This window comes from Budorcas taxicolor, unplaced genomic scaffold (genome assembly GCF_023091745.1).
Source record: "Budorcas taxicolor isolate Tak-1 unplaced genomic scaffold, Takin1.1 scaffold2557, whole genome shotgun sequence".
Lineage (NCBI taxonomy): Eukaryota > Metazoa > Chordata > Mammalia > Artiodactyla > Bovidae > Budorcas > Budorcas taxicolor.
The window spans coordinates 1-27,972 of NW_026291885.1; the positions used below are offsets into that span (position 1 = coordinate 1).

Consider the following 27,972-nt stretch of genomic DNA (forward strand, 5'->3'; position numbering starts at 1 on the left):
TTCCGTTTTTTTGTTTTTCTTGTCTTGTCTGTGTTTTAGGTTTGTTTATTTGTGGGGGGTTGTGTTTGTTTATTTTGGGGGAAAGAGGGGTTTTGTTTTGTTTTGTTTTTTTTTTTTGGTTTGGCAGTTTTGTTTGCTTTGGGGCTTGCTTTTAAATAGTTAATTAGCAAAAGAAGATAAACAACAAGTACCAAATCCCCAACACACACAAGGCATTGTTCTAAATATCTACCTACACTCTCTCTTAGTAATTCTTTGAGGTGGATATCACTGTCCCATTGAGTATATAAGAACACTGAGATGTAGTAACAGTTAAGATTTGTCAAAAACTCAACTAGTAGGTAGCAGAGCCAAAATCTGGAGATATGAACCTACATCTGCATCCATACTTGAGCTTTCAAAGACCTTTCTTCCTTACCATTTTCAAGGAAAGATCTGAAACAGAAAACTTTAAGAGACTACCATTAAATGATGAGGTCGAAAGATAACATCTAAGAGGTGGGGTGAGAGAGAGGCTCAAAAGGGAGGGGATATATGTGTGCTTACAGCTAATTCACAGTGCTGTACACCAGAAACAGCTGACTCATGTTGTACAGCAGAAACTAACACAACATTGTAAAACAATTATCCTCCAATTAAAAATAAATATTTAAAAAGATATATCCAAAACGCAACTGTATTTCTACTATACACTAACAATGAACTAGTGATGAACAATGACGTGAAATGAAATGTTGATAACAGTTCCAGGTACAACAGCAACCAATACAACAAAATAAACACTAAGGAATAAATTTTTGGAAGAAGTTTAAGACCTGGGCCTAAAAACTACAAAACATTATTGAGAGAACAGATTAAACACAATCTTTATAAAAATTCCAGCTACTCTTGGGCAGAAATTGACAAGCTGATCCCAAAATCCATGTGCAAGGGACCCAGAAAAGTCAAAAAAGTCTTGAAAAAGAATGAAGTTATAAGACTTACACTTACTTTCAAAACCTATTACAAGCTTATTATCAATGCAAATCTACTGTAACCAAATAGTATAGTACTGGCATAAGGACAGACAATAGAATAAAATTGAGAATCCAGAAATAAAATCCAACAGTCAGCTGATTTTCAATAAGGGTACAAAGAACATTCAATGGAACAAGAATATGTATGTTTCAATACATAGTGCTGAGACAACTGGATCACCATATGCAAAAGAATGAATTTGGGCCACTGCTTTACACCATACACAAAAATCAATTTAGAATTGATTGACAACCTAAATATAAGGACTAAAAACATAAAACTCTTAGAAGAAAGCATAGGGGTAAACCTTGAATTTGGCAATGAATTCTTAGATACAGCAACAAAAGCATGAGCAACAAAAGCAAAAACAGATAATTTGGACTTCATCACTTCATCACTTTGCAAAAAGGGACATTGTCAAAAAACTGAAAACAAAACCTACAGAGTGGGAGAAAACATTTGCAAATCATATATGTGACTTACCAAAAAATTTTAAACTCTTGCAACTCAATAATAAAAAGACAAATAAGCCAATGAAAAACTGGACACCTGAAATGGACAAAGGATTTGAACAGACATTTCTCCAAATATATACAAATGGGCAGTAAGGCCACGCACGCGTGCACACACAGACACACACACTCAATATCATTAGTCATCAAGGAAATCCAAATCAAAATTGCAATGAGATACCACTTAACACCGACTAAGATGGCTAAGTTAAAAAGACAAACCATAACAAGTACTGGCAAGATTGTAAAACTCTCATACACTGCTGGTGGGAATGAAAAAGGATGCAATGCCTTAGGAAACAGATTTTCAACTCTTCAAAACATTAATACAGAGTTATCATATAACCCAGCAAATGGGGTATGCCCAAGAAAAATCAAAACATTACATCCACACTGAAACTGTATACAAATGTCCATAGCAGTATTATTTATTATAACCAAAATGTGGGGGAGGGGGGGAACTCATGTCTATCAATGCATCAAAAGATAAAATGTGGTATATCTGTTCAATATTACTCAGCAATAAATAAATGATACACATGCAACATGGATAAACCTCAAAAACACTGTGGTAAGCGAAAGAAACCAGTCACAAAAGACTTTGTATTGTAAGATAATTCTATCTCTAAAAAGCTGGGTTGTTTCTTTAAGATACTTAAAAAAAAAAGTCATGGGAATATAATGTACAGCATGGTGACTATAGTTAATAACAATGTATTGCATAATTGACAGTTGTTAAAAGAGCAGATCTTTAAACCTCTTATCACAAGAAAAAACTGTAACAATATAACTTATTGTGATCATTTTGCAATATATAAATTTCAAATCATGTTATACACCTGTAACTAATCAAGCCATTATATTGTACACCTGTAACTAATATTATATGTCAATTATATCTCAAAAGAAGGAATTCCTTAAAAGACACTGCATGAACTACAAAAATGAAACAGTGGGAGAAAAAGAGCACCTGATTTTCAACTTTTCTTCTTCAGATGCAATCTCAATTCCTACAATTTTGTCTTCCTATACATTCGTATTCCATCAACAAGAACTACTAAAATTAGATCAACTACTGAAATTCAAAACACATGAAAAAAACAGCCCCTGAAATTTCAAATAACTTTCAAACAATTCTACTCAGCATTGATTCTGAACTAAACATAAATCTCAATTTCAAAATATCACATAAAGATTAACAAACACTCAGAGGTTTAAACAAATTGCCAACTTTCTGAATAAACTAATTCAGATTTGCTTTGTTGAAAATGTAAATATTTACCTGCCTCAAAAGAACAAAATCCTATAAGCCTAGCGTTCCCATGTGATGAAGAGAAAAAAATATGCATTTTTAAATTCAGAATTCAGTTTCAGAAATTAATTTCTATCTAGCTAGGGTATACATAGTTGATGGCTTATACTAAGCAATGTATATACCCTGCTTTTGCCTAAAACATACTGAAAACAAGGAATTTATAAAGTCATAAAAGTTAAGTTGGGACCTGAGGAAAATCACATACAGTATATCTGACAGAGATCTTAACATCAAAAAGCTCCTGAAAATACCTCAAGAACTCCTATTTTGGAAGCTCCCTAAGTCAGTCTTCCTGCAAATATTTACTGACCATCTACCATGAGCCAAGCACCGCGAGTGATACCAGGATGCCATGGTGAGCTCTGAACATAGTAACTTGAGTTTGTTAAAAATTCAAATGTGCTCCTCTGCCTTGCAGTGCCTGGGCCTGGGGTGAGTCGTGATGCCTGTATTTTTATCAAGCGCTCCAGTTTATTCCCAAACCCTGGCTTGTCTGGGGGCAGGGTGCTCTGGGGCATCCCATCCCTCCCAATGGGAGCCACACCTCCATTTCACTCGGTTTCAGTCCATTTCACTCAGCTTCCGGCACTCAAACGAATAAATACCCCAACCACACAACCAGCTGAGATAAATGTAAAGCATTCCAAAACACCCTCCGTGCTGACACTCTGACAGACTTGCTTCCTTCCGAGGACGGACAGCTCACTCCCTCAGATTCCACCTGGGGCTGTCTGCACCTGAGCACCCCGGAGCTGCACCGACACCTGTCTCCCAGAGGCTGCGGTCTCCCTCTCCCGTGGGCCCGAACCGCGGGCAGTCGCCGCCTCGAGGGGCCGGAGGCAAGTAGTGGCACCGCGCGCATTAGGCGCCGACTGTATACCGCTCCCCTCCCCGATGGCGCGCACACACAAACACTCCCGCGGAAACTGAGGTGGGCAGGCGACAGACCCGGCCCCGACGCCGAGCGAGGCGAGGCCGGGCTCGAACCTGGACGGCCGGGCGGGTTCCGCCTCGCGGGCGCTCGTCAGCCTCAGAGGCCCGGCCCGGCTCGCACCGACGGAGTTTCACAAAGAAAGTCTCCCGGCCCGCGCCCCTCAAGCACTCACCGGAGCCGGCGCCGGCGGCGACTCGGGCTCCCGCCGTCTACGACTCCGTGCTGGGGTCGACCCCGGGGTGGGCTCAGGAGCGGGCAGCGGCGACTGCTCCATCCCCGCGGGGCACGGGCCGCGTCCGCCTCGAGCTAACGGTCCCGCCAGCTAGGCGCGCGCGCCGGCCCCGCGCGCCATGTTCCCGCCGTGCCGCGCGCCGCCGCGGCGTCTCACTACCCCCCGCCGCGCACGCGCCGCGCACGCTCCCCGCGCGCCTCCGCGCGTGCCCCCGACCGCGCACGCGCGCACTCGCCGCGCCCCCGCCCCCCGAAGCCTGACGCCCTCCGGCCCCGGCCCCGCTCTTCCCAGCCTTGCGCCCACCCCCTCCGCACCCGTCCGGCCAGGCCCAAGCGCTCGCTGTTCTGGGCTGGGCTCAGCCGCCTGCCGCACTGCGGACGACGCCAGACCAGACCCCTTGTAGCATTACCCCTTTTAAAAGCTTCACCTGCTTGGACTTGAAGCGGTGGTCTACCCCAAGAGGGAATTACCCCCAAGAAGTGTGAGGGGAAGGACACCGCTAAGGTGATCGAGATCCCCATCGCGGCGGTCGGTGAGCACGCGCGTGAGCCTAAGCGGCACAACTGGATGTCTGTGTCACTGGAAAAGCCACACTCAGTGGAGAAACTTGAGTTCGAGTCTCGCATCCCCACTAACCTTTGCCTGATTAAGGTCAGGTCTCCAGATGCCTGTTTTTCCTTAACGGGGAAGGTCTAACAACTAAGGTGAGTCAGAGGACTTGAAGTAATCCAGATAAAATATCAATACCGCGCCTAGTACTTTTACCAAGTGGTAAACTGGTGACAAAAACCTCAAGTAATTTTATGATCAAAACCCAAGGTCTCTTCAAAAGGGAAATTTCCGTTCAAGTCTTGCCTCCACTTCTTGCCAACTGGGAAATCTCTAAACCCGTAAAGGGAGGAGGGGCACTAACGCCTCACAGGTCTGAGGTGAGCTTTCTGAGGAGGCACACGTGTGTCTGAGCACAATGCCTGGCACACAGCAAGCTCTCCAAGCTTCAGTGGTATAATTCCAGCCCTGTCCTTTCAAGATTCCTAAAAGTTTAATGAAGGGGGCTCTGCTCCCAAACCCTGTGGTATAATTAGCTGGGAGGGGGTTCTCTCAACCTTGAGGCTGGAGGGATTCTTAGTTCCCACATCTTCACTTTCCATTCTTTGCCCCAAACCTCTCCAAAAACCCTGAAGTTGGCACAAAAACAACAGTAGTTGTTTAGTTTTCCCTATTTAAAAAGAGTGTCCAAGGGTCTCTTAGAGTTTGCAAATGGTTGGATTTATTAGTCTGGCCTTTTCCAGACACAAGTGACCAAACAATGAAAAAAATTAAAATAATTTGTTTTTTTTAATTTAAAAAACTCAACCTGAAGTAAATCAACTATGGGAACAAATCAAATTCCTGGTTGGTACCTCACTAAAGGGATAGTTGGATTCAGGTACTCATACAATAAGCTCAGTCATTCTACATCTCAGCTCTGCTTCTGTCTGTGATGACTTCATTCTCATACAGTTCTCCCCAGTGTCCCAGGCACTTCCCAGCTCACACCTCTACCAGGGTAGGGTGAATAATGGCCTCCAAAGGTGTTCTCATCCTAACTTCCCATAATTTATGAATGTGACTTTACCTATTCACAGCAGGAACTGTTTCCCAGAAGTTCCAGCCAAAGGCTTGGGTTTTCTTTCTTTAGGGCCCCTTTGAGTCACATGTATCTGCCTGAGCCTATCACAGCAAGACTGGCCAGAATGGACCATATGGAGCCCCTCTAGGAAGGGAGTGGGGTCAGCCCTGCCAGGACATGGGGGGGTGGGGCAGGTGGAAAAAGGGACCCCCCCTCTCCCTTCTGATTGCTCCTACTAATGCTGCCATCCCAGCTCCATTTGCTCATGTTTCAGTCCTGTGCCCACCTCCAGCTGGGTGGTCAGTGGGAGGAACTCTACCAGGGGAGAGGCCTCTAGGGACCCCTTTGGCTTCTTAGGTACCATCTCCCCCTCCCGCTATGAACTCATGGGATAGGGGAAAAGAATCCCCCCCTAAAGAAAAGTGGAGTATGAGGTCAAGAAGTGGAAGTGGATGCTTGGTATCCCCAGATCAGCAGCTGATGTCTCATTAGTGAGTATATGTTTCCTCTGGCTGCTGTAGCAAACTACCACAATCTCGGTGGTTTAAAACAGTACATATTTATTCTGTTAAGTGTGGAAGTCAGAAGTCTAAAATCAGTTTCATGTGACTAAAGTCAAGGTGTAAAGTAAAAGCAGTGGTTCCTTCAGGGGGTTCTGAGGAGAGAATCCATTGCTTTTGGTCAGCTGCTAGTGACTGCCTGTAGTCCATGGCTTGTGGCCTCTTCCTGTTTTCAAAGAATACCACTCCCTCTCTTCTGACTCTTGACTCTCCGTGTCCCTCTTAAAAGGAACACTGTGACAACACGGGCCCAGTTTGATAAAACAGGATAACCTTCCCATCTCAAGATCCTTCACTTAATCACACCTGCAAAATCTCTTTTGCCATGAAAAAGGAACATATTCATAAATTCTGCGGATTAGGATAAGAACATCTTTGGAGGCCATTACCCATGGTAGGTGTAATCAGAGAGTGCACTGAAAACAGAGACGGGCTGGTTGACTACCCCAAGAGGGAAAGATGCCCTAAGAAACCACAGCCTTCACATTAAGTATTCAAATGAGCTGAAACCCATCTAACTTGGCAATCTCTGCCTCATTCCTTTAAATACACAAACCACCTAAATCCCCATCTAGCCCTCAGCAACAGGCCAGCCAATCCTCAGAATGCCTACACACCCTTTTAATTTCCATTGCCAACCATCACCCTCACTGCCTGGGGCAACAGCTGTGTGCCCCTCACCCTCCCCTGGCTGGCTCAACAGCAGCATCCGAACCAAGGCACTCAACTCATGGCATGGTCAGCAAACTACAATGTGGCCTAGCATCAGTCAGCCAAAGTGACCAGAGAGGCAAATTCAGTGGGTCGGAAAGAGACAAAGAGGAGCCAGCCATTAGAACTGCCCAGGCTCCTGATGGCCTCCCAGGCCCAGCCCTCTGTAGGGCTGATACAAATCTCCTTTTCCATGAAGTAATTTGAATGGGCTTCTGTTCCTTGTCCCCAAGATGTCTCAACTTCCACAGATTATGGGGTTGTATCCATCCATCATGACTGAACATACCAGTATTCAAGATTTAGACACCAGCCTCACATGAGTTTTGTCTGTGAGTCTACATCCAACAAGGGACAGAGGAGATAGGGAACAAGATTTGAGTCAGGAAGCCCTGGGCTGGGTCCCAGTTCTGCCACTTCCTAGCTGTGTGACACTGAGTAAGTCACCTCACTTCTTCGGTCTGGGTTCCCCACTTATAACATGATGGTAATCAGAGGACCTAGCACATTGAATCACTAGACAAGACCAACCAAGGCAGGCACTTTACCTAGGGTCTTCTTGGTCATCATTGGGTCAATACGACAAGCACACATGCCTTTTTTACATTTCAAACACAGTCAGTGTTTCTGGTCTTTTTCCTATAATCAGGAAGTTTTTGATTTTCACAACTTATCTGGGTCTGTGGTTTTAGGGACCATGAGGGTGAGAATGGGACTCTAAAACCATGGGGGAATTCCCTGGTGGTCCGGAGGTTAGGATGTCATGATTCAACTGCAGAGGGGCACAGGTTTGATCGCTGTTCATGGAACTAAGATCCCGAAAGCTGTGCAGCCAAAAAAATAAAAATTGAATTAAAAAAATTAAAATAAAAATCACAAAAGTGGGCCATGCTATGGGCACCAAAGTACCAACTGTCTGGTAAAGACTCTGGCAACCAGCCATTTTCAACAAACCCCACCCTGATTTGCTGTGCCCCTCCCCCTGTAACTTTCTAAGGGGTCTTTAGAACTTGTACGCAGCTCACCCAGGGACGTATCCTCAGAAACACGTCTAGTTACAGCCAAAGTAGAAGCACCAGAAGTATACGTATCAAATACATACACACTAAAGGCATGTAGCTAAGAGCTGACCAACACGCAGAAGCACAAAGCCCAGGTTCCATCACATTTTGAATTGTGTATCAGTGGTTGTGGAAAAGCAGCTGTTCCCATAATGAAATACAAACTGTACAAAACATATTTAAAGAAAATGGCAGCAGAGGGGTTCAAGAAGGTACACTTCTTTCGTGGTCCACCAGTGTTCACGAGACAGCCGCGCACACAGCCAGGCGCTTCGTGGGGTCGGCATTCTCTGCTTCCCCTTCAAGAAGCCTCTTTCGACTTGTGGAAGGCTGCAAGTAAAGGAAAGGGAAGAGATGTTCAAAGAAAACCTCCGGCTTCGTCACAATTATCAGTTTCCCAATATGCTTCCAGTAATCTTGGAGCACTTCATGTGAACCTTCTAGGACCAAGAATACTGGTTGTCCTCATCGGCTCTGAACCCCTACCACACCCCTCCCCGACTCACACAGGTTTACCGGACTGACATTTCTCTCCCTTGGGGCCTCCAACCACTCAACGATGCGTATTGAAAGTAAGCTGCAGGGACTTCCCCTGGGGGTCCAGTGGTTAAGCATCCGTGCTTCCACTGCAGAGGGCACAGGTTCAATCCCTGGTTGGAGAACTAAGATCCTACATGCCATGTGGTGCAGTGAAAAAAAGAAAACAAGGAAACAAGCAGCATAACCAGCCTCCTCTTGGTTGTCTTCTCCTGACCCTTTCGTGTGTTTTCCCATTTACAGAATTGTGAGGGACCGACGGGAAAATGAATGTTACCGAAAGAAGGTAGGACAGAAAATGAACAGATATTAACATATATACAAAGAACTTCAGAGGAATAAGATTATAATCAGTAAGTCATCAATCACTCCTCCAAATTTTTAAATTTTCAACAAATGTAAATCTGAGCCTCTAATACAGTCTTCCAATGTGGCTCAGTGGTAAAGAATCCACCAGCAACACAGGGAACACTGGTTGGATCCCTGGGTCGGGATGATCAACTGGAGGGGGAAATGGCAACCCACTCCAGTATTCTTGCTGAAAATATCCCATGGGCAGAGGAGTCTGGTGGGCTACAGTCCACAGGATCACAAAGAGTCGGACGAGACTTAGCAACTGAGCACACACACAATCTTGCCTTACAAGAGACTTTTTGAATAATGACCCCCATCTCTGCTTCTCTAATTCATAAAACATATTCTTCATTAGTAAATCTTCTAAATGTATCAGAGCAGATCAAGCTGAAACAAAGTATCTACGACATTACTCCTTACAAAAAAATGTTAAGCAATTGGAGCTGAAAAGACTATTCAAGCTCTTCATCCTCTACTCATGGGCTCCTTAAACTTAGCCTACATTTAATGACCATCATCCAGAATACCTGGGCAGAGACCTGGGGCAGAGCCATCAACTTATCTTCTTCAGAAAGCAAGTTGTTAAATTTTCTCTTCATGTCCTCGTCCTGTGAAGAAATGGAAAACCTAAGTAGGCTGTGAATGTGGGAAAGAAAGCTCCTGAAAGGCAGGGCCAGGATGCTCCCAGAAACAGAGAAGTGGGCTAAGATGGGGTGAAGAGGAGAAAAAGGAACAGTCTAATCAGCAGTCAACACTCAGTCAACATGGGCTCAACCAAATCCACACACCCTAAGCGCTCCAGGTGGGTCAGAGAGAACCACAGACCCCAGTGGTCAAATACTTTTAGAACGAGCATCCCAGATCCTGAGAGATGGCAATCAGAAAGCCAGATACTGGGGTTGGCTCCATGCTGCTCCACACATCTTTCCAATAGGTGCCCCCTCCCACTGCCAACAATGAAGCCTGTTACCAGGGCCACCCTAACAAAGCAACCCTGCACCCTAGAAAATTCAGCAAGCAAGCACTGTACGAATTAACTCTGACGGCAAACCCACAATACCCCAGAGTTAATGAGAGGAAAAGGTGAACAGGTGCTTCCTGCTGCTAGAGATGGAAATGAGGGGTGGGGCAGGGCATGTAGACTCCCCTGCCCACCTCCCAAGATGCTCACTTCTGCAGGACTTAAGGATTTGCCAACCAGGAGAGGTGGCCTGGTGTAGCTTCCCCCTTCAGAAAGGTGAAATGCCACATGATTAGGAATGTGGACTCTGGGGCCAGCTGGAAGCTGAGCTCAGCCACTGCAAGTAGCACGTGCAGAATAGAGTCCCAGAGCAGCTCGTTTCCAAATCCCCATGTACCTTCCCATCCCAGCCCGCCCCCACCTCTCCCACTATGTATTGGCATACACAGTGCACCATGGGGGATGGGGGCGAGGAAGAACCAAGGAGGGAAGGCCTTCAACATTCAGTAATTTGACTGCAGAAAACTTAGTGCACAAGGATCAGTTTACCTGTTCTACATGTCAGTTCAGTTTAGTCGGTCAGTCGTGTCCAACTCTTTGGGACCCCATGGACTGCAGCAGGCCAGGCCTCCCTGTCCATCACCAACTCCAGGAGTTTACTCAAACTCATGTCCATTGAGTCGGTGACGCCATCCAATCATCTCATCCTCTACATTTAGCAGCTAGAATCACCTGCTTCCATCACTGTGTTTATTGAGCTACTCAGTGTAGCTCCCCACTGTCCAAGCACCAAGTTCATCCACACTCTCCTCTAGGATCTCACTTCTCAGGCAAGGCCACCCTCAAAGGTCCACCCCTTATTTCCTCCTATACCTGCTCACAGCCTCCACCGGGAATGCCCTCTGTGCCTTCCTGCCCACCCACCTCACCCACCTCCCTCTTTCACCCAGTGAACAGTTACGAGGACCCTTGGGTGCCAGGCACCGTAATAAGCACAGGGGCCTCTGTATCAGAGGGGCTCAATCAATGTCGAAAATGCTATTCGCCTGTCGTTATGGCAACTGAATTGTGATTGTTATGGCTGAATTGTGTCCCCTCCCCCTTTCCCCACTTACATGTTGAAGCCCAACCCCCAGTATTGTGACTATTTGGAGATAGGGCCTTTGCACAGATAATTAAGTTAAAATGGGTTTTAGCTTAAATATAAGACATGACACCATACAACTCCTAGAAGAGAATATGGGCAAAACACTCTCTGACATAAATCGTACTGATGTTTTCTTAGGTCAGTCTCCCAAAGCAATAGAAATTAAAGCAAAAATAAATGAACGTGACCTTATCAAACTTACAAGCTTCTGTACAGCAAAGGAAACCATGAACAGAATTGAAGGACAACCTATGAACTGGGAGAAAATATTTGCAAATGATGCGACAAGGGCTTAATTTCCAACACATACGAACAGCTCATACAATTCAATAACAACAACAACAACAACAAAAAAAAAAACTCAGTCAAAAAATGAGCAAAACACATATATATATTCCAAAGAAGACATACAGATGGCCAACAGGCACATCAAAAGATGCTCCATATGGCTAATTATTAGAGAAATGCAAATCAAAACTACAATGTGGTACCACCTCACACAGGTTAGAATACCCATCATTAAAAAGTCTATAAATAAGAAATGCTGGAGAGGGTGTGCAGAAAAGGGAACCCTCCAAAATTGTTGGCAGGAATATAAACTGGAGCAGCCACTATGGAAAATAGTGTGCAAGTTCCTCAGAAAACTAAAAATAGTTGCTATATGCTGCAACATTCCCACTCCTGGGCATATATCTGTAGAATTCAAGAATCCGCCTGCCAATGTGGGAGACGTAAGAGACTTGGGTTCGATCCCTGGGTCGGGAAGTTTCCCTGGAGTAGGAAATCGCAACCGGCTCCAGTATTCTTGCCTGGGAAATTCCATGGGCAGAGGAGTCTGGCAGGCTGTAGTCCATGGGGCCACAAACAGTCGGACACAACTGAGTGACTGTGCACACACATGTAATTCAAAAAGCTACAGGCATCCCTAAATTGGACACTGTTGATGACAAGAAAGAATGACAAGAGTCATATTCTTTGGACAAACAGTCCAGTGCCAGATCCACAAAACCATTTAGTTTCTTCAAAAATGTTGAATTTCCCAAAATAAAACCTTAACTGTCACTAACAGGTGATTTATGTGGGCAGTCGGCATCCTTGTCATCACTGAACGTTCACTCCACCTTTTGCTGGAAAAATAAAACATGGACAAAAGAGTATTCAAGTGAGACCCCTGTGGCAGGGCTGAACTTCACCTTTTCCTTGGCCATTAACAACAATTTTCTTTTGAGACAGAAAGTTAAAGAAAAATGGGCTACACTTGTTTGTACATTTTGGGTGGATGTAAATCCTATTCCCAGGCCTGACTGGCAAGCTCTGTTTTTTTCAAGACTAACAGCTCCTCCGCCTCCATATCTGGCCCCCAGGAGTTTCCCTATTAAGGCATATGAAAAGAGCCAAGAGGAATGTTTTTCTTTTTCATCAAAATTAAGTCCCCACATGCAAAGGCCCCCTTTGTTCCCAAATTCCTTTTCTCCAGGGTCCTGCAGTTTCAAATCTGTGTGGTCTATTAAGTGCTAAATCATCTGACAGGTTTTTTTTTGTTTTTTTTTTTTTGCTGGGTGGGGGAGGCAGGGTGGGGGGTCAGGGGGGACTGCTGTTTCCAGGGCAACATCCCAAACATATACATCTACTTTTTTTTTTTTTGGTAGGGATTTCTTGTTCTCAACCTGAGCTGGCCTGAGCTGAGGGTTGGAAGACAGAAAAAATAAGGACAGTCTTCCCAGAGCCCCAAAAGCACAGTGCTGAGACTGGATGGCCCCAGGAGTTCCTGGACTAGAAATTCCCAGAGTATCTGAGCATCCAGCTTAAGCAACCTGGTTAAGTCCCCCATCCATCCCCGCAAGTAACAGAGACCAACTGCAAGTTAACAGAAAGGAGTATGGCTGGCTGTGCTGAAAGGAACTCCACTTCGCAGACCTGGCATCCATCAGAGAGCCTGCCCAAGGTTGTAGTGAATTCTAAAACCAAAGACTAGCCCAGCAAAGGCACAAAGGACTTCCAACTCCAGTAGCTTGAATGAAGTCAATGCATAATCTAATGGGAGCCACAACCCCTAGCAGGGACACAGAGGTAATGCAGACTTGAAAGGCGCAGGTGACAATCTGCTAAGAGCATGCTTGCTCACCATGAACAGGAAGTAGGACCCCCTCATACCCAATCACTTGGGCTTAAGAAATAGCCAGGTTCTCCCCACGGGAGGCTGCTCCCCTCCTCCCACCCGTTTCCCTGATCTAAGGTTGAAGATGGCAAGAACGCAGCTCATCCCATATGTCTGAGTAAGGGGTTTGAGAGAAGAGAAAGACGCAGCTGGGGTGGAGGTTTGGAGCTACAACCACCTCTCAAAGGAACACAACTGAACTGCAGACTCGGAGAAGCCACACGGAACCAGGACAGGCCATAAGGAGAGCTTGTTCATCCAAGTCAAGCTGTAAAGGCTGCACACAAATGCAAGACATGCCCACACTCACACCCACAGACATAAATATGCACCTCCACCCACCTAAAGCTCAGTCTTGAAAAATGGCATTAGACCCAACCAAGCAAACGTATGTTTTCATCCTCTTCCCCATCTCAGGGACACAGTTCAGGGTTGCCTGGGTATTTCAGGCGGACAGCCACTGCCCCATACACACCTGAAGCCACGGGTGTCTTAAAGCCTCTTCTGTCGTAAAACGCGCCTTTGGATCCACTATCAACAACTTCTTGACAAGATCCAGAGCTAAAGCAGTAAGATAATTTGGCAAATCACAGTGAGAAGGATAAAAACATTAAATCAACAAAATGAGAGTGTGCCAGAATCACAGGCCAACATCCAGAAAGAGAAGAGAGGGGCTGAGGTCACAGTGAGTCAGCAGACAGAGCGGGCAGGGCCCCCTAGGCCTCCCCACTCTCGGTGTTTGTCCGAAGACTTTAGAACACCAGGAATGCCATGATGGTCCCCATGGCTCCCTGCTCAGATATCACAACTTAACTCTCTTTTCCTGCTCCCCTTACTGGACTCAAGTTCAAACTAATTAAAGCTGAACTTCCCCAGTTCTAAAACACTCAGGATGTTCAGCCAACTCTCTCTGAGACCCATGGAGTGATGGAGAGAGTTCCTCAGCCAGGGAGAGCTCTCTCCTAGGAATCGCAGGCTTGGCAGAAACAAAGCTGGACTGGCCAGCAACAAGTGGAGGCTGGCTGGATATTGCAACAGTATTATTCATCAGATGTTGACACTTAGCACAACCATCTGCGTTACATTGTTTGACAGTTAGTTTCGGCTTTCTACTTTTCCTTTTGAGAATTACAAAGTTACCCTTTTAAATTCTAAAACACAGAATAACAAGTTACATTTAGCTTTTGCTGTGCTTACTACTTCAAAGGAGACCTTGTGACTAAAAAGTTACCCATTATTTTGCACATTTAAATAGATACCAGGCACAGTGAGTATATTACACTTGCTGCTGCTGCTGGTAAGTCGCCTCAGTCGTGTCCGACTCTGTGCGACCCCATAGACGGCAGCCCACCAGGCTCCCCCGTCCCTGGGATTCTCCAGGCAAGAACATGGAGTGGGTTGCCATGTCCTTCTCCAATGCAGGAAAGTGAAAAGTGAAGTCGCACAGTCGTGTCCGATTCTTCACGACCCCATGGACTGCAGCCCACCAGGCTCCTCCGTCCATGGGATTTGCCAGGCAAGAGTACTGGAGTGGGGTGCCATTGCCTTCTCCGATATTACACTTAACCCTCACAAAACCTCCTTAAAATAGAGGTGTATTGTGCCCTCTTTTACGAATAAACAAAAAGAAGACCCAGAGAGGTTAAGTAACTTGCCTAAGGTCACAAGGTAAGAAGTACCAGCCCCAGGACACAAGCCTACATCAGCCTGGCTCTAGAGCCCAAGTTCCCAATAACTTCCTTTGCCTCTAAAATGGTACAAAAACTAACAGAAAATAAGAACAGGATTGACAGGAGAAAACATCACAGAATTTGAAAATAAACTCCCATTGCAGCACACATACATTTAGCAAACCACAAATTCTGAACTCTTTCATATCCATACCCTTCTCTGAGACCTCTGCCCAGACTTCAGGAATGAAGTTGTATTTTCCACTGGTGATCTGATCCTTCAATGACACTTGAGTCTTATGCTCAGAGAAAGGTGGATACCCACTAAGGCTTCATATTGGTAGAGACAGAAAGGAAAAGAAATCAAGTGGCATTGTCAGTGGCATTCAGATGTATCAATTTTTTTTCAGCATAATGAAAAATCAGGTATTGCTTTAAATCAATGGTCCAAAAAAAGGTGACCTAAATTAAACACAAACTCTCTAACTGGACACATTTTTTATTTCACCTTAATACCACCAACCACAGTCTGAAGCGATAAAAACTTTTTCTTACCAAATGAAAAGAATAACTCCTAAACTCCAGCAGTCCACAGCACGGTTATATCCAGCAGTTCCAAAGGAATTGAGAACCTCCGGAGCCAGATAGGTGGGGGTACCACATAAGGTTCTCATCAGAGACGTCTCCCCCAAAATCTTGGACTGCCCAAAATCAGTAATCTAAAGTAAGGACAAAAGGGCATCTTTTAATGTCATGAAATAAAAAGTAACATAGTCTGCCAATTCAAAAAAGACATGAAGGTTACAATAGTTCCTAGCCTGATTCATGCCACTGTTAATCAGGAGTCTACACATTCTTGTCTTTGTAAGGTAATTTTTTAAAAATATTTTTATTTATTTGGCTGTTCTGAGTTTTAGCTGTGGCGTCTAGTTCCCTGACCAGGGATCAAACCCCGGGCCCCCTGCATTGGGAGAAGAGTCTTAGCCACTGGACCCCAGGAAAGCCCTGTAAGGTAATTTTAAATCCTCCAAGTTATTAAATTTTGCTTAAATAAAAATTCCCGAGCCAAGGAATTTTAAGGCTCAGGTTTTCTCCCAACTTAGATCTGTATTCTCTGTAACCTTACAAAAGGCTTATAACCCTTAACAGAGACTCTAGAAATCTAGTTATTCCTGATTTTTCTTAGACCCCAGTTTTTCAATGTTGGCTGTAAACGGAAATACTGAGGAGCTGGGGAAAAATACATCACCTGGGTGCCACCTACAGCAATTCTAAGGTGCAGGCTTGCTGTCGTGGTTGTTTTTTTTTTTCTTTTTTCTAAATCAACAGCGGATTCTCAAATGAAGCCAGGCTTGGGGAGTACTATCTTAAACAGAGGAAGGCAGGGGATGTGTTTCTCCCATCTAGACTCTTCCTTCCTCTCTCTGAAGATGAAAGTGGCTTGTACACATGGAGCTGAATAAGTGCTCATTTGCATCTTCACTGGAGCAATACTACCTGGCCGCTAAAAGAACTGCTAAGAATGGAAAGGTCAAATCCCCTCCCTTTTTATGCTCCCACTTTTTACTTGATGAATTCGAAAACAGTTTCTGAACAGAAATCTACTGGAGTGGCCCCATACAGAGCATAAATTTCTTACCTTTATAAGGCAGTCCTCCTTTGGAGATGACAGTAGAACATTCTCTGGCTTTAAGTCCCGATGTATAATGCCATTTTCATGAAGGTACTACACAGAGAGGACTGACCCTTAGATTTATGGAGCAGGCGCGTGAGACAGACACACACACATCTTACAGCTGGATGAAAGTATAACTCATGTTACGGCCACATTCTCTCCCAAATCAGAAAACCACTGGATAAGTGCACTACTATTTACAAATTTTCTTGCAAGAAAATCTTTAAAAAATAGAAAAATGAAAGAGGCCACTTATAACAGTATTTTATTTCACTCTTCAAGACAATAACTATTCCTTCATGTTAGCAGAAATAGAAGGTATCAGTTTCAATAATAAAAATGCAACAGGTGACATAAAACATTTGGGGACTATTTAAACTCTAAAAATTCTACCAAAATAGTGTATTTGTTGATTCCACTTCTGAGAATATTTTTAAAGGGACTCTATAAAGTACACATGTGTAAATTATCTGAACACCTAGAGTTAACATATTCCTTGATGCAAGATCAGTCTTTGAAAACTTGATGACTGAAATAGAATGGTTTCTAAACATCATAAATAGAATGATGTTTCTCTGTGTACTCATTTTTATATACCAAGTCATATTTCTTTAGGAAAAAAAGAATTTCCCACGTCCACTGAGTACTCAATTCACCTTAATATTCTTGGCATAAAGTTGGGAGCAAACCCAACTTTAAGGGCCTTCTCTGGTGACTCAGTTGGTAAAGAACCTGCCTGCAATGCAGGAGACCCGGGTTCAATCCCTGGGTCAGGAAGATCCCCTGGAGAAGGAAATGGCACCCCACTTCAGTATTCTTGCCTGGGAAATTCCATAGACAGAGGACCCTGACGGGCTACAGTCCATGGGGCCGCAGAAGTTGGACACAACTTAGCAACTAAACCACCACCACAAACCATGAAGAGAGTGAAACAGTGGTTAGACTGATAAGAGCAGATACTACAGGTTACATGTGATCTTAACCAAAAGGCCGAGAAGTGATGTTTGGCCGAAACCAACACAATTCTATAAAGCAATTATCCTTCAATTAAAAACTAAATTTAAAAAAATTAAAAACATAAAAATCACTGGTTAGGTGTTTATGGGCTTTAGGTTTCTCTGGATATCCCTCTGGCCTACAGCAAAATACCTCCAAAACACTTTCACTGGGAAAGTGACCTGGTGAAGCCCCCAGGCTGGGCGCCCAGGTAGATCAGCCCCTGGAAAATCTCCTTCCAGCTTCAGTGCAACAGCTGCTCCCAATCCCTGTGTTTCTTGCACAGAGGAACATTCTCAAGGGAAGAGACCTTGGCGGGAATCCCCACAACATCTGGGTTGAGAAAGGGTGATGTTCTTTGAAGCATGCAGGGTGCCACCAGCCATTCACCCCAACACCTGCCCCGAACACTGAAGAGGAGGCAGTACACGTGCCTGCCCGTGTGCCTGCTGCAGCACTGAAATACACACATCACCATGTGTACGTTCAACTCAGTTCAGTCGCTCAGTTGTGTCCAACTCTTTGCGACCCCATGGACTGCACACCAGGCCTCCCTGTCCATCACCAACTCCTGGAGTTTACTCAAACTCAAGTCCATCAAGTCGGTGATGCCATCCAACCATCTCATCCTCTGTTGTCCCCTGCCCCTCCAGCCTTCAATCTTTCCCAGCACCAGGGTCTTTTCAAATGAGTCAGCACTTTGCATCAGGTGGCCAAAGTATTGGAGTTTCAGCTTCAGCATCAGACCTTTCAATGAATATTCAGGACTGATTTCCTTTAGGATGGACTGGTTGGATACAGATAGCTAATGGAAAGTTGCTGTATAGCATAGCGGGGGTCAGCCTGGTGCTCTGGGACAACCTATATCAGGTGGGAGGGAGATTCAAGAGGGAGGGGACATGTGTATACCTATGGCTAATTCATGTTGATGTATAATAAACCAATACAACATTGTAAAGCAATTATCCTCCAATTAAAAATAAATAAATGGGAGGAAAAAAAAAAAACCAAGATGCTACAGAAGAAGGAAACTCCTAGCACTGTGCCACGGGGGAGTGATCCATCCTCACACCTGCCCAGTTGCCTCCTCACCCCTGCCCCAGAGGTAAGGGGGATTTCTACAAGGACCAGGCACAACAGAGATCCCTGCCCCCCATAAAAACCCCCTAGCTAAAGAGAAGCCATGTGGGACCGTGTGTTTATTTCTTTAACTTCCTTATTTCTTTTTTTCCTCTTAAACTTCACAGCAAGAACTTTCTCATCTGAGTCAAAGGGGTGGGGTGTTTTTGCCAAGAACAGAACAACCCAAACACAGACTCTGCTCTCTGGGTTTTTATCCCTGGTCCCTCATTTTCTGCCAACTCAGAGAGTAACTCACCTAAAAGAAAGTTGTCAAAAGCACCGAGGGCTTCTCTTACCTGCACGGCCAGGAGCATCTGGTAAAAATAGAGCTTGCATGTGGCTTCTTTCAGGCGTTTATGCCCCACCACCCTGTCGAACAGCTCTCCTCCTTCCATCCTGAAACACACAGGCGAAGCAGGGGGTTCATTCCTAGAGGGAAACTCACTTGGAGGGAAGATAACAACACAAACAGAACAAACTCATCAAGACAAGCAAAGTGGTTTATCTACTCTCGGCTCCCATCTGTCAAGGCAATGAGGTGATTAGCCACATACACAATAAAGACGTGTCCGTTGGAAACTGAGGAGCAAGGAAAGATAGAGAAAGAGAGTGGTGGGCATTGGACACGCTTGGGGAGCTTTCAGAAAATCTGATGCAGTAGATCGGAAGCAGACCCCAGGGGTCTGCATTTTTACTGTGCACCCAGGTGGTTCTGAGACTGGTGTAGGGGAGAAAGCAGGAGCCTAGGACCTGACAACTGGGTCTGAATTTCAGCTCCACCACCTCCCAGCTGTGGGACTTGGGGCGACTTATGCAACCTCTCTGAGCTTGTTTCTAAACCCCTTCAACAAATGGGGATAAAACCCCACCTACCCTGATGGCTGCTGTAAAAATTAAGAGATTAACTGCTATAGGTAAAGCACCCGGCACAGTGGAGATGCTTGGCCAGATTATTCAATCCCTCTGCAATTCAGTTCCCATTTCTGTAAAGTGGAGCTCAAGACAATAACTAACTCACCACTTCACTTATGTGACTGCCCTGGTGGCTCAGATGGTAAAAGTGTCTGCCTACAATGTGGGAGACTCAGGTTTGATCCCTGGGTCGGGAAGATCCCCTGGGATCTTCCAGGAAGATCTTCCAGGAAGGAAACGGCAACCCATTCCAGTATTCTTGCCTGGAAAACCCCAAGGACAGAGGAGACTGGTAGGCCCCAGTCCATGGGGTCGCAAAGAGTCGGACACGACTGAGCAACTTCACTACTACAACTCACCACTAACTTGTATATAACCTGGATAACAGTTATGCAGGTTACATGAGTCAATCCCAGTGAAGTGCTTACAGCAGGATTTGGCTCATATTAAGTGTTTCATTAGTATCAGTTACTGCTATTGTATTATTACTACTATTATTAAACAATTTCTTTAAATTTATCTGACTGAGCCAGGTCGTAGTTGCAGCACACAGGATCTTCAATCTTCATTGCAACATGTGGAATCTGGACTACCGGGGAAGTCCCAAACTGTTTTGAGATCCAGTCAAATAATAAATCTCCTATTTCATAGCAACAGATATTCTCTTAAGCACTCCAGGGGCCGTCCAGTCTCTCCTAGGGCTATGACTGGCCTGCTGTTTACTCTATAATCTTTATGGTCAGCCAGCACGGCCACTGTTGGCCACTCAGGAGTAAGGCCCAGCCTGTCTGCCATGATGGCCAGTCCCAGAAACACTGCACACTTCTGCAGAATGGACACCAAGGCAGGCCTCTTTCAGGAATGAGACAGTAAATGATTTTAATCATACCAAGTAAAGCTGCAAGTACACCAGCCCATGAAAGATACTCAGGTGTCACCCTGGTGCAATGATCCTGAGCAACAATGGCCACCCAGGATATTTCAGAGTAATGACATGCACCTGTGCTGGAGCAACACGCAGGCCACATGCTCTGCTGGAGGCCTTCCAGCCCTCAGAGCATTTGATCCTTATGACTGCGCAGGGAGCTATCATTATTACTTAACACTAGGAATATGAGACTCAGACAGGTGAAGTCAACTAACCCATGGGTAGACAGCTAGTCACCAGCAAAGTGGGCTTCAAACCCAGGCCTCAGATCCATCTGCCTTTGGAAACACTAGAATCATTTTTAAAATTTATACTAACCCCATGTGCTCGTTTTACGGGCCACCCCCCACATACATACGCTGAGGGTCCCCAGGATGAGAAATGCAGGCCAGCATTAGACCCTTTGGTGCTTTATAAGCATTTAAATGGAAACAAAAAAGTTTGCTACTTACAATTCCAAAACAATATAATAATCTTCGGCATCAAAAAAGTCTTTAATCTTGATGATACAAGGCTAAAAGGGGGAAAAGAGAAAAAATAGTTAAGAAGCTCTCCAAGAGGAAAAGTACAAGAGCAGAACTCAGGACACCCACCCAAGGTGTCAAGGAGGCCAAGACCAGGCATCCAGTCCTTGCCTCAGGACTCTCTGCAGTTCATGCAGGGGAGGAGCATGCATGTGTGCTCAGCCACTTCAGTCGAGTCTGACTCTCTCCAACCCCATGGACTATAGCCCACCAGGCTCCTCTGTCCATGGGACTCTCCAGGCAAGAACACTGGAGTGGGTTGCCATGCCCTCCTCCAGGGGATCTTCCTGATCCAGGGATCGAAGCTGCGTCTCTAAAGTCTCCTGCATTGGCAGGTGGGTTCTTTAACACTAGCGCCACCTGAGAAGCCCACAGGGGAGGAGACAGAACCCTAACTTAGCTGGCTCCTTCATGAGTACACACAATAAACTCTCTACCCCACCAAACTGACAAGGGAGCAGCTCATGCTTCACATTTAACGCTGGCACCAAGGGTGGAAGGCCAGTCTCTTCCCAGCCTTCCTCCTCCCTGTCCCAGAGCGCAGGGACTCAAGGACATCTAAGACACCTAGGACCCTGACAAGGAGCGCAAGGAAAGGAAGCCCAGGTGGGAGGCCCAGCCATGCTGCCACACAGCAGGGCTATTCAACTGAGGCAACTGGCACCACAGGGCAACCCATGAGACAAGAGGGCATTTTCTAAGGAAGAGGGCAATTCCAGTTTCAGAAGAACTCAAAAGCACGTATGTGTGGTAGAGGAGAGACACACACACACACACCTGTGCCTGATGGTCTGTGACCTCTGATCAATGCTGGGTGCATTTGCTAAAGAACCAGGGAGAATCGTATAGTACATTCAATGCATATAACACCCCTATTGTTTTTTCTAGTACAAAGGATCGACGCTAAAGCTAGTGGTCAGGGTAGATACAAGAAGTGGTGAGTATCAAGGACATACACTCCTACCCACCAGGGAAAAGGATTCTGGCTGTGTCAATTAAAAGGAAGAGAGTGGTATGATTTTTAGACTGTATTTATTTTTTCATCAAAACCTCGATTTTTATTGGTATATCTATTCACTTTAGATTTTTCAATTTTCAATTAAAAAAAGCAAACACCCACCAAAGTGATTTTCCTGCAAAGCACATTTCATCCCTTCCATTGCTGATTAAAATCCTCCAAGTGATACCTCCCCACAATGAACTGTTAGCGGTGAATGGACACCCCACCACCTCCCCCAGCACAGTGGATCTTGGAAACACAATGCCAAGTGGAAAGGGCAAGTCTTGAAACACTTTTGAGTATGAGGTAGATTCGACAGTATGATCAGATTTCTTCGTTCTTAAACTCATGGCAAGTTCAAAGGTGTTCATCCTACCAGTTCGCTTTACCACTTACATTTTACTTTACATGTGTCAAATATTATATAATCTTAAATTATTTTAAGGCAGAAAGGGAGAAGAGTGAGAGGAGGGAAGGAAGGAAGAAAATAAAAATCCTTCAGCACCTTGCAGCTGACAGGCTGCAATTCAACTTCTCAGCAGGGGTTACCAAGCCCTTCCAGACCCAGCCTCACCTCCTTCTGCCCATCCCAAATATCCTCCTCTCCTCCTCTCCAGGCCACAAAACTCCCTTTTCTCTCCCCATGTCACATCTTTGCTCACACTACCCTCCAGCCTGGTGATCCAGCCTTCTGGCCACACTTGGGCCTCAGGTATCAAGCCCCTTTAAATTTTTTTTTGTTTTTTGCACACCACATTCTGTAGCATGTGGGTCTTAGTTCCCCAACCAGAAACCAAACCTGTGTCCGCTGGATGGCAGATTCTTAAACACGGGACCACCAGGGAAGTCCCCCCACTTCCAGAGTTTGGATCCACACTTCCTGCAGTCGTACTAATCTGTGTGGCCCCACAAAGAAACTGACGCCCGACAAAAGTCTCTCACCAGGTACTGCATGGGCTAAGTCAATGAGCCAGTCTTATTTTTATCTTCCTAGGACCAACATTCAACAGAGCAGCTGGCACATGGGGGACACTCATACGCTGTCCAGTTTAATACCATCAACACCAATAACAGACACACCCACCCACTGAGGGTGGGTCCTGCTGGCCACATTTTGGTCATGGATTCTACAGCCATGGGGTCAGGCTGACAGCAAACCATTTCCACCTCTCCTTACCTGTGATCACTGTATACTTGGCTCTGCAGGGCAACCTGTTATTGTCACGATAATGGAAACACTAAATATGCACTGTAGTATTACATTAAGAGGAACAGAAAAGAGAGCTGAGGGACTTTCCTGGCGGTCCAGTGGTTAAGAGTTCATGCTTCAGGGGTGAGGGTTTGATCCTTGGCTAGGGAACTAAGATCTTACATGCCACTGATAAAAAATAAATAAAAAGAAACAGGAGAGCTAAAATTCTCTTATAACAGAAAGACAACAAGCTATTATTATTGATAAGCCAAGAGACAGCAGTTTATGCATTAATAAATCACGTAGAAATAATGGAGGTAAATTCTTTAAAAAAGCTGAAAAAACTTTAAATGCAGGGAAGGCGATTAGGAAAGAAGTAAAGCTGCTGTTTATAAACCTTTTAGCACCATCTGACTCTAGAATATACACCTGTGACATCTTTTTCTTTTGGCCACGAGGCACACGGGATCTCAGTTCCCTGACCAGAGATGGAACCCTCATCCCCTGCAGTGGAAGTGCAGTGTCTTAACCACTGTACCACCAGGGAAATCCGTAATAAAATGAAAGGGAAGCAGAGAGATGATATGGGATGGGAGGTGGAAGGGGGATTCAGGATTGGGAGCTCGTATACACCCGTGGTGGATTCACGTCAATGTATGGCAAAACCAATACAGTATTGTAAAGTAAAATAAAGTAAAAATAAAATTTAAAAAAATAATAATAATAAAATAAAATGAAAGGGAAGGCAGAAGAAAAGACACACACATGGAAAAGGAATGAGAGGAAGGACTGGGAACTGCTCGGTCTGTTTGGCCAGTGCCACTCTGGGAACGGGGTGGGGGCGGCCAGCCACTGACAGAGCACGCAAAGCCACCACTAGACGAAGCCGGCATGGACTGTCTCCAGGCCCCACCAGCTCTAGAGCCACAGGCTGCAGTTGCCACAGCTGAAGCATCTCAGAAGCCAGAGGCCACCAACCCAGGCCCTCCACTCAGGTCCTACAGGGCAAAGGGTAGGGAACTGCAGATCACTGTCATGCCCCAGGCGTGTTTCCTGTGCGGAGAGCTTTGTGTGCATGCTCGGTTGCTCAGTCGTGTCCGACTCTTTGCATCTCTATGGACTCTAGCTCACCAGACTCCTCTGTCCACGGGATTCTCCAGGCAAGAATACTGGAGTGGGTGGCCATTTCCCTTCTCCAGGGGATCTTCCCGACCCACGGGTTAAACCTGGCTCTCCAGCGTGTCCTGCACTGCAGGCAGATTCTTCACCACTGAGCCACCTGGGAAGCCCTGAAAGCTTTAGAAGCACATATTCAAGTCTCATTGACCTTTGAGGCAAGTATCCTACAGTCTCTAGAAACAGACAAGGGAGCAGAAGCTAGGCAAAGTGAAACGACCTGCTCAGAACAAGGGATGGGAACCCAGGTCTGCCTCCCCACTAGACTAAAGCCATGTAAGACGAGAGGTGGCCAGGTCTATCTGTGCTGACTGCCTGGGGCCTAGAAAACAGGTTGGCACTGTAAACATTCGACAATTGATAAATCAGTGCCTGACTCTAAAGGCCAGGGTCTACTGGACTTTATACCAGGCTCTACTCACTGTCCCCAAACATCCAAATGCTCTCATGTGCCCATCTCTACTTCCCAAGGACTCCCAAGTGCCCTTGTAAATTGCCAACAAAAATCTCCAAGGATCTTTTTTAGAGTTTTCAATTCCTCTCCTGTGCAGCAGACATCGGATTTGTATAAATGTTATGCTTGGGGATCTTCTGACATCAGAGAAAATTCTCTGAGGATTCTAAGTGTTTATCTTTGGGGGATGTTTGAAGCAACCCCACCCTGAAAAATTAGAGGGCTCCTCTCTTTAACGAGATTCCAGATCCCATGGAAAAAAGAGGCAAAGGCAAAGAAGAGATAGAAGTTGCAAGGCATTAGAAGAAAGCCAAGCAGGAAGTTCGGCCACTCACATTCTCATGGGTCTTCAGATCCACCACAGATTCTAAAGGAACCTACTGAATTATTGTGTCCATATGATGTTCTTAGTTTCTATTTGTTGTTAGGAGGATCTGACCAGGTCAGAGAAGGGAGAATAAACCTTTTGTAGTTCAGAGGTTAAGAACCAGAATCAGACGATCCAGGGGTCCCCAACCCATGGGAACTGGGCCACACAGCAAGAGCTGAGTAGTGGGCAAAGGAGCAGTTTCACTTGTACTTACAGCTGCTCCCCATCAATCGAATGACCGCCCACTGGTTCTGTATTATGGTGAACTGTATCATGATTTCATTATATATCACAGTGTAATAATAATAGAAATATAAAGTACACAGTAAATGCAATGCACTTGAATCATCCTGAAACCACCCTCCACTCACCCCGGGTCCGAGGAAAAATCGTCTTTCGTGAGACTAGTTCCTGGCGCCAAAAAGGCTGAGAACCACTGGGATAATTCTCAGCTGGAAGACTGGAGGTCTTATTTCAAGTTTAACTCATGTAGCTCACGACTACATGGGGGCCCACGAATTAATGAAGAAAAACAGAAAGAAGGAAAAGGAAGATGGGAGGAGTCCCACTGGTCTAACTTTCTCTTCTCACATCTTTAGACTCTTTCCACTGAGACAAGGTCATGATTGCACAAAAAAGATAGGACCTCTGATACTCAGTGGGGCCAGAGACACCATTCAAACACCCAGGATGTTGTCATACTTATTGGGTATTCTTGGATATATCTGATTTATTCCAACCAAGGTGAATGGAAATCAGCACCTCCTAAAGGTACTTAAGAGGTATAAGATTCAGGTATAATTAATGTACCAAAAGAGCACTGTCTCCCCAAATATAATCAGTTGATCAAACCCCTACAATAGTATTTAGCAGATTTACTATGGCTTTTGGTCCAGAACTAACTCAGCGGAAAAATAACATAATTAATAATAAAATCTTTTCACAATATTTTCCTTTCAAAATTTTAGGGTAAAGCTCTTCCCAGCTTAACAGCTAAAACCATGCATGTATGCATACACACACGTATACACACACAATTAAGGAACCCAGGTTAATACTAGTTTTATTACACTGAAGTGCTTTGCACTCTCCCCATTTTTTGAGATAAAAGAATTTAAGTATGGGTCATTTTTTTACAGTAGTACTTACATGATTTAGTTTCTTCAAAATTTCTATTTCTGTTTCAACATTGAGTGCCGGATCCTTTAATAAAATAACATTAGTTTATTAATGATAATAATAGCCAGTATGCAGAAAATGTTTACAGTTAAAACTTAGTTGAGTAAAAGCTGCCTGAGTTCCAGACTCAGCACTGTTCTTACAGAGAAATCAAGGATGAATTACACAAAAACTCACCTAAAATCACTTTGCAAAATAGTTGGTAAACAATAAGCCATTCAGTAAGTGACTAGGCTCTATGCCAAGCTCTTTATCTAAAAGGGTCATCTCATGTAAGCCCCATAATCCAAGTGAACTGGGCTCTAAAAGTATTCCCATTTTACAGATGGAACAAAGCTCAGAGAAAGGAAGCCACTTGCTGCAGTTCCCACAGCCAGAAACAAATGTGTTCCCACTGTTCTTACATTGACCTGGTAAGCTCTGCTTGTCTCATCAAACTGAGGAACTGTTTACATTTGTAAAAATAATACAACAAGCAAAAACCATAAACGAAAAGGTATTCAATTAAACTGTGTAAAGAAAACATAGAGTCACATTTCTCATAATTTAGCAGAGCCAGGGTCCAATTTCAAATGCAAGCTGAGATATTTACTGAGACTCTAAAGGGAAGAGGAAGCTTCAGGGTAGAAAAGTTGCTCTCCGTTACAATTCCAGAAGAATGACTCGAGTTACTCAACCTCATGGGCTACACCCTCTACAAGCAAAGAGGATATAGAATTACATATTTATGTAAAATGGACTTCAGCGAAGAAAGCCAGATGTTTAATTTTAAAAGCCAGCCTCTTCCTGTAAGCCGGTAAACTCATTACCAAGGCCGGGTATACTCTGATGATAGAGAGCTCTAAAGAATATGATAGGATTTGAAAGATGAAATTAAAACATAAAGTTGTGTTCCAAGTCATTAAGAATCTGGTAGGTTATTTTCTTCCCCCCCAAATGGAAAACAAACCCAGAATCACAGGGGAAAGATCTATAACAAAGTGAACACTGAAAGGAAATTCCTCTTGCTATGCGAGAATGGCATTGTCTAGGGACAAAAAGAAAAAAAATCGATCTTTAAGGAATGTAAAGCATAATAGCCAGAAACAGCTGGCCACAAAGGAAAACGTGACTAGAGGACACATTTTATATTACTTTGTAGGGTCATACGTTGAAAAACCAATACATTTGGCCACTCCACCAATGCAGTAAGTATGTATTACAGGAAATGTAAAAAGTGAATGGTTACCATATAAACAGACCATATAATTTAATTAAGATCTTTTAAAAATCTATAAACATGGAGGTATTCATTGCCACATTATCAGGAAGAATAAAGAATTAGAAATTATCTAAATGACCTAAATGATCAAGCAGAGAAATGGATAAAGTGATAAAGTTGATGAAACAGAGACTCAGTCATCCAAAAGGATATAGTAGGGAAAAGTTTACGCATTAATGCTTATATGAAAAAGCAGAATACAAAACTGTATACAATACGATCTCAGCCATCTAGAAACATGAATTCACAGGAACAAAGACTAGAAGGAAAGGGAAAACTGAAAACAGCTGTGGGGTTCCAGCGGCGGGGATACAGCGGGATTTTTTTTTCCCCTAATTTCCTTTCATTTATTGTAAAAACAGTCTTGTAACAACTTGGAAGGAAAAAAAAAAAGTTCCTGCT

General features: G+C 44.5%; 1 protein-coding gene across 1 annotated transcript; it reads right to left on the reverse strand.

Annotated features, from left to right (window-relative positions):
- Positions 1-8,174: 8,174 nt before the first annotated feature.
- On the reverse strand, positions 8,175-26,333 carry LOC128071171 (serine/threonine-protein kinase Chk2; the record flags this gene model as incomplete). The annotated part of the gene is made up of 9 exons (XM_052664135.1): positions 8,175-8,284; positions 9,373-9,453; positions 13,587-13,672; positions 14,996-15,111; positions 15,337-15,500; positions 16,421-16,507; positions 18,871-18,970; positions 20,867-20,928; positions 26,280-26,333. Coding segments are annotated over 9 exons (840 nt in total), but the record flags the coding sequence as incomplete, so codon positions are not given.
- Between the last annotated feature and the right edge of the window lie 1,639 nt (positions 26,334-27,972).